Raw genomic sequence first — 13,314 nt, forward strand, 5'->3', positions numbered from 1 at the left:
TTTAGCAAATAATGCCCATTATACCCAAATACTTCCCCAAAATATAAGAGGAGGACACACTTCCTAACTCATCCTGTGAAAACAGCATTTTCTTCGGACCAACCAGACAAAGAAATTACAAGAAAACTACAGACTAATGAACAAAGATGCAAAGTCATAAAATTTATTCTTAGTAAATATTAATACACAGTTGATCCTTGAACAGCGCTGGTTAGGGGCACCAACCTGCCACCAGGTTGAAACTCCACATATAACTTAAGAGTCAGCCCTCCATATACTCCATTCCTCCATGTCCATGGTTCCACAAGCGTGGATTCAACCAACCACATATTGTGTAGCATTGTAATATTTACTATTAAAAGGCTGCATATAGGGGCTTCCCTGGTGGCGCAGTGGTTGAGAGTCCGCCTATGGATGCAGGGGACGTGGGTTTGTGCCCTGGTCCGGGAAGATCCCACATGCTGTGGAGCGGCTGGGCCCATGAGCCGTGGCCACTGAGCCTGCACATCCGGAGCCTCTGCTCCGCAGCGGGAGAGGCCCGCGTACCGCAAAAAAATTAATTCATTAAAAAATAAAGGGTACTTTTAAACAAAGCTGTATATTGTTTTCTTTAGCAAAGTAGAAATATTAGTTCTCTTTATATAATATATATACTTATGTATATGTTACACATTTCTATATATGATAAGATTAGAATGTTTTTATGTATAAGTTCCAGATAACACTGTAAACCTCTCTTGTATTTCTTTTATCACTTAAAAAAATATTTAAATAGCTTTGTGTATAGCTTCTTAACACTACTTATATTTTAAAGAAATAATTTCATTATTAAGACGACTAAGAAATTGCTTATTTTAATTTTTTTTAACAAATAAATTTATTTATTTATTTATTTATTTATTTATTTATTTATGGCTGCATTGGGTCTTCATTGCTGTGTGCGGGTTTTCTCTAGTTGCAATGAGCAGGGGCTATTCTTTGTTGCGGTCTACGGGCTTCTCATCGCAGTGGCTTCTTTTGTTGCGGAGCACAGGCTCTAGGTGTGCAGGCTTCAGTAGCTGTGGCATGCAGGCTCAGTAGTTGTGGCTCACAGGCTCTAGAGTGCAGGCTCAGTAGTTGTGGTGCATGGGCTTAGTTGCTCCGCAGCGTGTGGGATCTTCCCAGACCAGGGATTGAACTCATGTCCTCTGCATTGGCAGGTGGATTCTTAACCACTGCACCATCAGGGAAGTCCCAGAAATTGCTTATTCTAAGATTGAGTTTATGGAATGTCATGTGTATATTTTGGAATATGTTTATTACTGTTTTAAGATTTTATTTAGAATTTTGTTAGAGATACTTTGACCCTAAAACATTGTATTAAATATTGGCATTTAAAAATACAACTGAGGGACTTCCCTGGTGGCACAGTGGCTAAGAATCTGCCTGCCAGTGCAGGGGACATGGGTTCAAGCCCTGGTCTGGGAAGATCCCACGTGCCACGGAGCAACTAAGCCCATGTGCCACAGCTACTGAAGCCCGTGTGCCTATAGCCCATGCTCCACAACAAAGAGGAGTCATCGCAATGAGAAGCCCATGCACCACAACAAAGAGTAGCCCCCTGTTGCCGCAACTAGAGAGAAAGCCCATGTGCAGCAACAAAGACCCAACACAGCCAAAAATAAAAATAAATAAATAAATTTATAAAATAAATAAAAATACAGCTGATTGTCTTTGTCTATCATCATTTAAATTTTAAAATGTGATCCATAAACGTTAAATTATTTTATTTAACTTAAATTTATAAGCATATGAGGAACCCAAATAAATGGACATTGAATGATGATACTAAATGATGGCTTTGTATGTAAGTGAAACTCTTAACTTCCAGGTACATGGATTTTGTGCTGCACTCGGCAGTTCAAGACATTCTAGTAGGATAGCTTTTAGAGTCTGTTGACCATTAAGAACAAGAAGTGTATCAACTTGAATAGAAAAGAAGTAATTTAAAGAGAACGTAGGAGAGTGATTTTTTACAGACAAAATTTAAATAATATCAGAACAAAAAATTGAAGGGTAACAAACTTTGGTCATATAAAAATATTTTTCATGAACATTGGGGTCCATGTGTCTTTTCAAATTAATGTTTTTGTTTTTTTTGGATATATACCCAGGAGTGGAATTGCTGGATCATATGGTAACTCTATTTTTAGGTTTTTGAGAAACCTCCATACTGTTTTTCACAGTGGCTGCACCAATTTACATTCCCACCAACAGTGTATGAAGGTTTCCTTTTCTCCACATCCTCACCAGCATTTGTTATTTGTGTTCTTTTGATGATAGCCATTCTGACAGGTGTGACTTGATATCTCATTGTAGTTTTGATTTGCGTTTCCTTGATGATTAACCATGTTGAGCATCTTTTCATGTGCCTGTTGGCCATCTCCATTTCCTCTATGGAAGAATGTCTATTTAGTTCTTCTGCCCATTTTGTAATCGGGTTATTTGTTTCTTTGATTTTGAGTTGTATGAGCTGTTTAAATATGTGGGATATTAATCCCTTACGAGTCATATCACTTGCAGATATTTTTCTCGCGTTCAGTAGGTGTCTTTTCATTTTGCCGATGGTTTCCTTTGCTGTAGAAAAACCTTAAGTTGAATTAGGTCCCATTTGTTTATTTCTGCTATTATTTCCTTTACTTTAGGAGACAGATCCAAACAAAATATTGCTGCAGTTTATGTTGAAGAGTATTATGACTATGTTTTCCTCGAGTTTTATAGTATCCAGTCTTTCATTTAGATCTTTAATCCATTTTGAATTTATTTTTGTATATGGTGTTAGAGAATGCTCTAATTTCATTCTTTTATTGGGTTGGCCAAACCATACGTGTAGCTGTCCAGTTTTCCCAGCATCACTTACTGAAGAGACTGTCTTTTCTCCATTGTACATTCTTGCCTCCTTTTTCATAGATTAATCGACCATAAGTGCATGGATTTATTTCTAAGCTCTCTATCCAGTTTCATTTAGCTATGTGTCTGTTTTGTGCCAGTACCATACTGTTTTGTACCTTTGTAGTATAGTCTGAAGTCAGGGAATATGATTCCTCCAGCTCTATTCTTCTTAAGATCATTTTGGCTATTCAAGGTCTTCTGTGTTTCCATATAAATTTTAAAATTATTCTAGTTCTATGAAAAATGCCATTGGTATTTTGATAGGGATTGCATTGAATCTGTAGATTGCCTTGTGTAGTATGGTCATTTTAACAATATTGATTCCTCCAATTCAAGAACACAGTATATCTTTTTATTTGTTTATGTCATCTTCAATTTCTTTCATCAGCATCTTATGGTTTTCATAATACAGATGTTTTGCCTCCTTAGGTAGGCTTATTCCTAGGTATTTTATTCTTTTTGATATAATGGTAAATGGGATTGTTTCCTTAGAAGATACATGCACCCCAGTGTTCATAGCAATTGCCAAGATATGGAAGCAACCAAAGTGCCCATCAAGAGATGAATGGATAAAGAAAATGTGGTGTATATATATACAATGGAATACTACTCAGCCATAAAAAAAGAATGGAATTTTGTCATTTGCAGCAACACGGATAGACTTTGAGGGCATTATGCTAAGTGAAATGAGTCAGACAGAGAAAGACAAATACTGTATGATATCACTTATATGTGGAATCTAAAAGATACAGCAAACTAGTGCATATAACAAATAAGAAGAAGACTCACATATAATAGCGAACAAACTACTGGTTACCAGTGGGGAGGTGCGGGAGGGGCAATCTAGGGGTCAGGGAGTGGGAGGCATAAACTGTTGGGTGTAAGATAGGCTGAAGGATGTATTGTATAACATACAACACAGGGAATATAGCCAATATTTTGTAATAACTGTGAATGGAAAGTAACCTTTAAAAATTTTATTAAAATTTTAAATTTTTTTAAAAAATAAATAAATTTAAAAGTTTGAAACTTAAAAAATATTTTTCAGATAGTTTTTAAGTGGCTCAGACATATAAAATAAATTTCACATTTTAAAAGTCACCTTAATAATTACTGTGAGAAATGGGTAACCTGTCTTAAAGCTCAGTCTGAGGTATTTTTAATTGACCTTAATTCCAAATGTACATTTTTGTCTAAAAATTCTAAAATTTTAGTTAATTTCTAAAATTTGTTCTCATCTGTCCAATGCAACTAGTTTTTCCAATGGAATATTGATTATAATTGCTTGGTAATTTATGTTTAGTTATTGTTTATTCTAAGAAACTGTAAGAATACATTTTGTTTTCCTGAACTTGTCAATAATACATATATCACTATCATATTATTCTTATGCTCACTTAAGGAGTATATAAAGTAAAAAACATTAAAATAGTGTCAGAACCAAATTAAATCTCATAATGACAGGAGGACTAAGTTATGGGAATTTAAGATTAACATTATTGATGTTAGCTTGGGAAATAAGAAAAAGTTTAAAATGAAAAATTAATTATGAATAACTTGGTGTTTAAATAAAATTTTGTTTTTAAAAATGGAATTCTTTACCACTCTTCTATAGGCTATCCACTCTGTTGCTTGGCATCATGAAGGAAAACAATTTATTTGCAGTCATTCAGATGGCACTTTGACTATATGGAATGTGAGATCCCCTGCTAAGCCTGTACAGACGATAACTCCACATGGTAAGAATGTATCCCTTTTAAATACCACCTAAATTGTGATGGACAGTAAACTGTTTTGAGTTTGCATTTGGATTTGTTTGTTTTTGATGATAAGGATGGGTTTTCTTTCATTTTGAATTTTAAATGTTTATACATATAGAAATAATTTGTAACAACCAGGTAAATAAAATCTCAAATAACTATATTTGTGGTTGAAATTGCAAATATGAGCTTTGAGAAAATGAAGTTACATAATCTTCTGAGTATTCTTTTCTCCAGTAGTCCAAAAAGTAGATAATTTTGTGAGTAGTATAGGACTTACTTTAAACTGTTGTCATCTTAAAGTTATCAATTGCAAGTTGCTAATGTATATATAATATGTACTGAAACACTTGAAACTCTAAGAAGGTAATTTTGTACATTAAAGTATTGTTTTCAGAGTCCCCAAAATGACCCCAAGTTTGATTCACTAGGAAGACTCATAGGACTCAGCAAAAAGATGCAAAGCAAAATCAGCACAGGGAAAAGGCACATGGGGTGAAGTCTGGAGGAAGCCAGGTTGAAGTTTCCAACAGTCTTCTCCCAGTGGAGTCACACAGGACATGCTTAGTTCCTCTAGCAATGAGTTATTACCACGTGTGAAATGTTATCTACCAGCGAAGCTCACCTGAGCCCAGAAGTCCATAGTTTGTATTGATGTCAGTCCACAGGTACCCTCTGCTTTATTTTATCATGTACCAAAATTTTAGATGCTCAGAAGGAAAGCAGAGATTGGTCATAAGCCATATTGTTTGTATAGATAATATAGCATAGTGTGCCACCCTTATCAGTCTTAGAATGGTGGAAGCTGTCTTGAAAGCCAAGTTACCAGTTGCCAATGAAGAGAGCTAATCTTGCAAGCTGACCTTTCTAGGGATAGCGATCTCAAGCCTGCTTTGTTAACTTTTTTCTGTACAAGTAATATATACAGAACCTCCATGAAGGTTTTATTAGGGTACTTATGAACACATTATGAAGACCTTGTTTGAATTTTGGATGAGGCCTAGGAATTTGTATTTCTTTATTAATCTGCATTCTCCCAATTCTACCCTCTTAACCAGCAAATTTAGGGAAATAAAAAGGAACTGTTTTTTAAATTGGTAGCATACTAAAAGAGTACTTTTATAGTTATTGCTAATGTTTCATTGTTTGCTTTAAAGTATGAATGCCCACTTTTTTAAAAAAATTGGTACATTCTAAATTATTACAATGTAGAAAATAAACAGTCAAATTAAAAACTTATCTTTCTGTAGCAATATGCATTTTTAGACTTGTTTTCTGGTAAAAATAATAATTCTTTTAGCCACATACTGTAATATATTTTACCACTGCTTTTTGGTAGCAGTCATCTTCTGGAAAAGCACTTATTTTAGATTTGCTACAGGTCTATTTATGTGTGCCTCCAGAAGATAGCCCTTTTGATAGTAGGTTCCAGTTTTCCCTAATATATTTTTGTTGTTCCTTCTGTTAATGCCTAAGTCCCTAATCTTTGTGGTACTCCTGAGTATTCCCATACATTTTAGCATCTCCCAACCCCACTGGAACCTAGGAATTCAGAAAACCAAAACAGTAGATGAGTAGTTTCAAGACCTATAATTTCAAATCCAGAAGGAAATAAAAATAATATTGAAGATGGTAGAAATATGTAATATTGGTTTTAAAGTTTTAAGTTTATCTAAATTTTTATCTTTTTTTGTAAGTCTAGTACAAAGAGGTTTTTTTCTTTCAGACCCTTTGAGAGTAAGTTTTCAACATATTGCCCAATTATCCCGAAATATTTCAGTATTTGTTTCTTACAAAGACATTCTCCTATATCACCAAGTTTTGCCGTTTATCAAAAGGGTCTATATGCAGGATAGATTTAGTTGTCATGTTTCTTTAGTCTCATTCAAACTGGAACTGTTCTTCAGCCTTTTCTTGACTTTCCTAACTGATAAATTTTGAACATTACAGGTCAGTTATTTTATAGAATGTGCCTCCATTTGGTTTTGTCTGATGTTTTGTCATGTTTAGATTCATGTCGTACATTTTCAGCAGGAATATCCCAAAAGGATTGATGTGTTCTTTTTGCAGCCTCAGGTGGAGCTTATGTTTGATTTGTCCTAGTGATGTCTCATACTCTGATCCCTTGATTAAGCTTCTGTCTACTAGGTCTCTCCATTATAACGTTATTTTTTCCTTTTGAAATTAATAAATGTTTTTGATTTTTTCTTGTAATCAATAAGTGTTTTGATTTAAAGGAAATATTTGAGACTCTGTAAACATACCATTCCTCATCAAATTTTTACCCTCTGGTTTTAGCATCTGTTGTTTCTTGGATGGATTACTTATTGGTTGCCAAATGGTGATTTTCTATTTAATCTTGATACTTTTTTTATACTAAAATCTTAAGACCTTGAGAGCAGACTTTTAGAAGTAGCATAAATAGATTTCTACAGGGTTTGTAATATCTTAGCAAAAAAGGGTAACTAGTTAAAATTACTTTTTTCAAACAAGACAAAGAATATTTGATATAATATGTTTTTTTCAAAATTAGAATCCAAACAAGATGTAAAAGTACATTTTTTTCTGTGGCAGATGTTAGGAAGTTGGATGGCAATTGTTGGCACAGTATAGCAGCCTAAAAATGTAGATCATCAGAAGTACTGTTTCTTTATAAAATATGAATTATTTTCAGCAACAGTAATGTGATAGATACCTGCCAAAGTTAAATTTATGCTGATAGTTGAGTTCAGTGGCAAAACTAAATGCCTTTTTATACATTAAAGTACAAAAATTTGTTTTTCATACAGTAACAAGGTATCACATATTCCATATATACATGTACCATATTTGTGGTATGCAATTTTTGGTATACTAAATATCTGCTTTGATGGATTGAAATTTAGGGCTTTTTTTCATTACTATCTTGTGTTGTGGTCTCTTGCTCTTACTTTCTAACAGTTACGGTAAATCTTGGGTTTTTTTTCATATCTAAACCATATAAGGTAGTGGTTAAGTATATCTTATTCTTTAGAAAAATTAATAAGCATTACCTTGATAATTGATTGGAACTGATTGTACTTTTATTTATTCATTCAACAAATATTGGTTCTACTATGTGGTAGGCACCATTCTACACCTTAGAACAAATAAGCAAAATGTAAGTGAAAATACCTGGAAACTGACATGCTATATACATATGTGATTAAAGTAAATATAAATTTGGATATCTTATTTACTTGGTAGGATAGGACCAAAAGAATTTTAGATTAGTTTTCCCCAAAATGTATTTCACGATACTAATTTTTCCTATGTTAATGAGTTATTTGGTGAAAAAGTATGTTATGATCAAAGAAGTTTTAGAAATGCTGAATTAAAGTTGAACATTTTCTTCACTACAAGACTTCTTAATATTTAACGTACACAATGAATTTCTAAGAGAGAAGGTACGTATACACATGTATACATACATATACACGACTGACCCTTGAAAAGCGCAGGGTGTTGAGGTGCTCACTGCTGCCTAGTAGAAAATCTGCGTATGACCTAAAGTCAACCCTTGGTGTCTGTGGTTCTACATCTGTAGTAGTCTAGTATTTACTACTGAAAAAAATTTGCACATAAGTGGGCCCATGCATCTCAAACCCATGTTGTTCAAGGATCAACTTTATATTTATTATTTATGTTGGTTTATATATTAATTTATTTTATGTAGCTTTTCCCAAACTTATTTGACTTTAGCGTCTTTTGTTCACAGAACATCTTGTGGTTGTCTAGGGTTCCGTGGAATACACTTTGAGAAATGACGGCCTGGTGCTTGAATTATAATTTAATTATAAGACAGTTCCCCAGATTTGGTAGCTATGTTCAGTTTACCCTCTGATGGCATCATTCATTGCTAAAGCTGTTTGATAGTGGACTCTTATTCTGAGGCGCATAGCAGTTATTTAGATAATGATGATAAAATGGCCAAGAAAGGAGAATAATTTGAATTCATTTAAGGTAATTTTCTGATATAAAGTTGTATAATTTTAAGCATATCAAGATGGTTGATAGTCATATTTTTTCAGAAAGTCTCTATTTGGGTGTCTGAAATTACTCGACAGATGATTTTTGACCAAAACAAACAAAAAGTGATACCTCCCTTTAATCTAGTTTTTATGAATATCAAAGAACATTTCCCTGGCAGTCAGACAATCTGGAATGTAATTCTAACTCTCCTGTCTGTGAAATACTTTGTGTAGATAATTACTGTTTTCTGGGACTTCGTTTCATCGTATGTAAAATGAAAGGATTGAGCAAGGTGATTTTTAAGGTGTAAAGTTTTATGATTGTGTGGAAATTAAGCAGGATTTGTACCATCTATTGACTCTGCAAAGTCTTTTCATCTTGGTGGCCTGTAAATTCTGTATGTCTATATGGTAAGCCTAGTGGGTAAGCTCTACTTCCCTCTCTCTCTCTTCTGGCTTGTTTCTCTCCTATGGCAGATAGGCTTTCATTTCTTAGGAGGGAAGAACTTTGGTAGTCCTGGCATGGCTCAGGCTCTGCTTACCCTGAAGCAGTCATCATGGTTAAGTGATTTGCTGACACAGGGCCCCAGAGGATCTCCCGTGTAACCCTGGGTGTGTGCGTGTGATGTGATGCAGAGTGAGATTTCTCTGCTATTGTCATATTCACCAAAGTCAGATTATTCTCAGAGGAAATGGAGATGGTAGATAGTCAAAATCAATAGGTATCCATTATAGGAAATGACATTTTAAGATTTAGTTCGTGGAGCTTATTCATCAGTACAATCAATCCATTTATCAAAGAATAACCCAGGATTAGAGAACTTTTATTCTGTTAAGCGTTGCTGAAGGAAAGATAAATTCAAAGTTCACATAAGTAAAGATAACTTAATGTAATATTTTAAGGATATGACATATTAAAAATTTCTATTAATCTACTTTTAAGATTTACCTGAAGCATAAAACATTCAATAAAAAATCCATACAGCATTTCTTTAATGTAGTCCATCACAGAGTTTTCCCTAGTTTTTATATTTGAGTGTTATAAGATAGCAAAGAGCAGAGCAGGGTTATTTTAGTCAGAAGGTGCAAAGACATAATCAAAAGCAGGGTGTTCTTGGAAAACTGTTAATAGTTTAATATGACCAATGTTTAAAATTCCTTTGGGCGAGTAGCAGGAAACTAAGAACTGCATACAGAGGCAAAAATATACATTGTAGTGTGCTAAAGAGTTTGGGCTTCATGATGGAGACCTAGGAAATGATTTTATAGTGAGAAACATAAAATTTATATTTGGAAATACTGCTTTGATGGTATTGCATCAGATGAGCTGGGAGCAGAAGAGGGAGGTCAGTTAGGAAGCTGTTGTCAACAGTAAATAATGAAGATGTCAATTGTGACTGCTAATGAGAAGAAATGGACATACATAATAAAATTCTGGAATTAGAATCAATAGGACTTTGTTGATTGTGGCTGAGTAATTTTGGGGGATGGGAAGCAGGGCATAGTAAGAGACAAGAAGAAATCACATGTTACATGGAGGTTTATGTGATTTATTAAGTCGTTTTATATTTAACCAGATCTTTTCAATGATTTATCAAAGTAGTTCACAGGTAGTTGAAAGAGTAAGCACAAATTTTTCTACTGAGGTGGCATAGCAGTTAAGAAGTAAAATGACACTTAATGGTGAAATCCAGTGATGCTCTAAATGTCGTTTAGTTATATGTGCTTTATAAAATCTTAGCTAGTGCCTTATTACTTGATTTGATTTAGAAAATGGTTAGTCTAGGAGTACAGATGAATAAACCTTTCAGGAAAATAAGCAGTAATCAGTGGCATAATTTTAAAAACCTGAGTTGAAAAAAGATCAGAGTATGCAAATCAAAAGGACTCACTAATTTCCAAGCAAGATTAATGAAAAATCAGTATAAAAACTGTAACATTTTTAATTTATAGAGATAATGAAACGACTCTCTTAGCCTCCTTGCATGGGGTGGACAAAAAGTTTATTTATAAAGAAGTAAAAATCAGACCGGCTTTAAACTTTAAGTTTAAATGCTGGACACAGTAGAGCAATACCAAAAGACTATTGAGCAAGACAAACGTTAAGAATTTTGTACCTGGCCAGGTTTTATGTATCTGGTCTTCTTCAGAGCAAACATTTAAATTCCTGACTGAAAGGTCATATATCTCTGAACAGATTGAAATAGAGGTTGAAATTCTTACTTTGTTCCTTGTACGGCATGAGGGACTAGCTTTCAGATTTAAGCCTCCTTTTTTCCATGCCTTTCTGATTACCCCCAATTCTCCCTCCCACCTCAAGAAACCAGTCTTCTCCCCTGGCAGTCCTTTCCTGTCTCTTGATCTGGTGTTCTACTTAACTCTATCACTAGTCACTTGTTGGTTCTTGTAAGTTAGGATGCCAGAGGTTCAAGATTCCATTGCATCATCATTTTCTGCATAAAGTGGTGAAGAGATGTTTCCCTAGGATCTTAAGGCAGGATTAGATGTTCTAATACCAGTTGAATGGTGTGTATTTATAAAAATTTAATGTCATAAAAGTGTCATTTCATATCAGTGGGGAAAGCTTTGATGGTTCAGTAATAAGGCTGGCAGGTGCATACCTGTATCACAACTCGTCACATTGTACATTTTAAATACTTGCACTTTATTGTCTGGCAATTATAGCTCAATAGAACTACACAAATAGTGCCAAAATTATTAAAGAAAAAACACCTTCCCTATATCAAAATATACTTCAGAAAATAAATGTAGTAAATGAAAATATAAAGCAATTACAAGAAAAAGCAAAAAAAAAAATTGTAGTGATATTTGTGTGGGGAAGAACTTCCTAACCATGAAACCAAAGAGGCAGTGACAAAAAAGAATGATAGTTTTTTTTCATACACATACACATATGATGATACTGGATCATAGAGTACCAGCCTCTTCTCCCTAAACGTTCCCCGACATTAGCAGCGCAGTCCTCTTTCTTGCCCCACCAGGTAGGCTATGTCAAAAATCTTACAGGTGTTCTTCCAAAATATATGCATTTCTAAAATCATATGTATTTACACACACATATACAAACATATGAGATTTTTTGGTCATTGCTTTACAAAAATAGAACTATATTAGTCTTTTCTGCATCTCACTTTTCTTAATCCACTGTACTTGAGGAAAATCTCTCCATGTCATCTGGCATAGCCCTAATTCCTTCATTTCAATGGTAGTGTGTCAGCCAGTTGTTTGTCTCCCAATTTTTCACACTTTATCCAGCCATGCCAAATTAATGGGCATTAACTTTATTTTCAGTTTCTGATCACTACAGATTGTGCTGCCTTTACCTTTCTGTATGTATTCGATAGGAATTGGTCCTTTTGTTTCTGTGGAATAAATGCTTATGAGTAGAATTACTACTCCTTGAAATTTACTAGTTTTACATATTTCTGTTTTTCATAAATGTTCTCAAACTGCTTTTCAAAAAGACTGTATCCTTTGCATTTTTACCAGCCATGTATAAGTACCTCTCTTCCATTGTTCCTGCCAGCAGTGGTATTGTAGCTCATTTTACTTTCTTTTTTTTTAACTTCCTGTTGGCCCAGAGTCTTAGAGTTGGCCAGAGATGAATGACTGGGGCCTTTTCCTTTCCTAGGTCTTTCCTGGGCATGCACACTGCCTTGCACATGTATACAGCCTTTTAGATCCCTAGAGTATGTCCAGTTCTTCAGGATTTTTAAAAAATTCCTGCCCAGGATCTTCTTTGCCTCAACTAAAACCATAGCCTTAGGCAGCTGTGATATTGCCAGCAGATTGCTATTATTTCTGTGATGCCCTGAAGGTAGGGCTTTTTGTCTCTCTGAGCTGATGTCTGTTCTGTCAAATGAAGTTGCCCCAATGCCTTGGGAGTAGAGTTTTTCAGGGAGCTGCAGATTGGGACAAAGTACTGATTGCCCTCTAGGGAATCTGGTTTTAATGGAACTGCAAATATACTTCAGTCCTCTCTGTTGGCTGATGATGCTATTGCCTTTTCATGGTACTGGGCCACTGAGCTGGGGAACAAAGGGAATAGGAATAGCCCTTGTCAAAGCATCCCAGTCCCCCTTGTCTTACCAAGGTTTGGTCATTTCCATTGAGTAGATAATGTTAACGCTCATTTTGTGGCTTCAGTTAATTTTCAGAGTTTATAGTAAGTGAGCAAGTTCAAGGAGGTCACACTTTGTCATTCTGGAAGTCAGTCTCCTTTTTTAGTTTTGTTAGCTGTTTATAGGCATTGAGTCCACCATGTGAACTTTAAGGTCATTTTGTCCAAATTTAAGAAAAGCTGTTGGAATTCTAATTACATTAAATTTGTAAGTTAATTTTGGAAGAATTGCCATTTTAGGATTTTAAGTTTTCTTAAATAGAAACGTGATTAAGACTGATAGACTTATTTAATCAATCACAAGTGACACTAGGGAGAGTATTTGCAACATATGGATAAAATGTTAATGACCTTTGAATATTAAGTTTATTTTTAAATATAAAGGAGATAACATACAAGCACGGGTAAAAGATATAAGTTATTTTTAAAAGAAGAAATACAGATGGTCATAAAGCCTAAGAATTTTCCGTTAGGGATTAAATCAATACAAATT

General features: G+C 34.5%; 1 protein-coding gene across 3 annotated transcripts in view; it reads left to right on the plus strand.

Annotated features, from left to right (window-relative positions):
- Nucleotides 1–13,314, plus strand: part of STXBP5 (syntaxin binding protein 5) — a 163,822-nt gene that overhangs the window by 58,980 nt on the left and 91,528 nt on the right. For all 3 annotated transcript variants that reach the window (XM_081251398.1, XM_081251399.1, XM_081251400.1), the window contains exon 8: nucleotides 4,547–4,670. In XM_081251398.1, coding sequence (XP_081107524.1) covers nucleotides 4,547–4,670 — 124 coding nt within the window. The remainder of the gene's footprint in view (nucleotides 1–4,546; nucleotides 4,671–13,314) is intronic.

Source organism: Mesoplodon bidens, assembly GCF_964165515.1.
Source record: "Mesoplodon bidens genome assembly, chromosome: 12".
NCBI classification, from domain to species: domain Eukaryota; kingdom Metazoa; phylum Chordata; class Mammalia; order Artiodactyla; family Ziphiidae; genus Mesoplodon; species Mesoplodon bidens.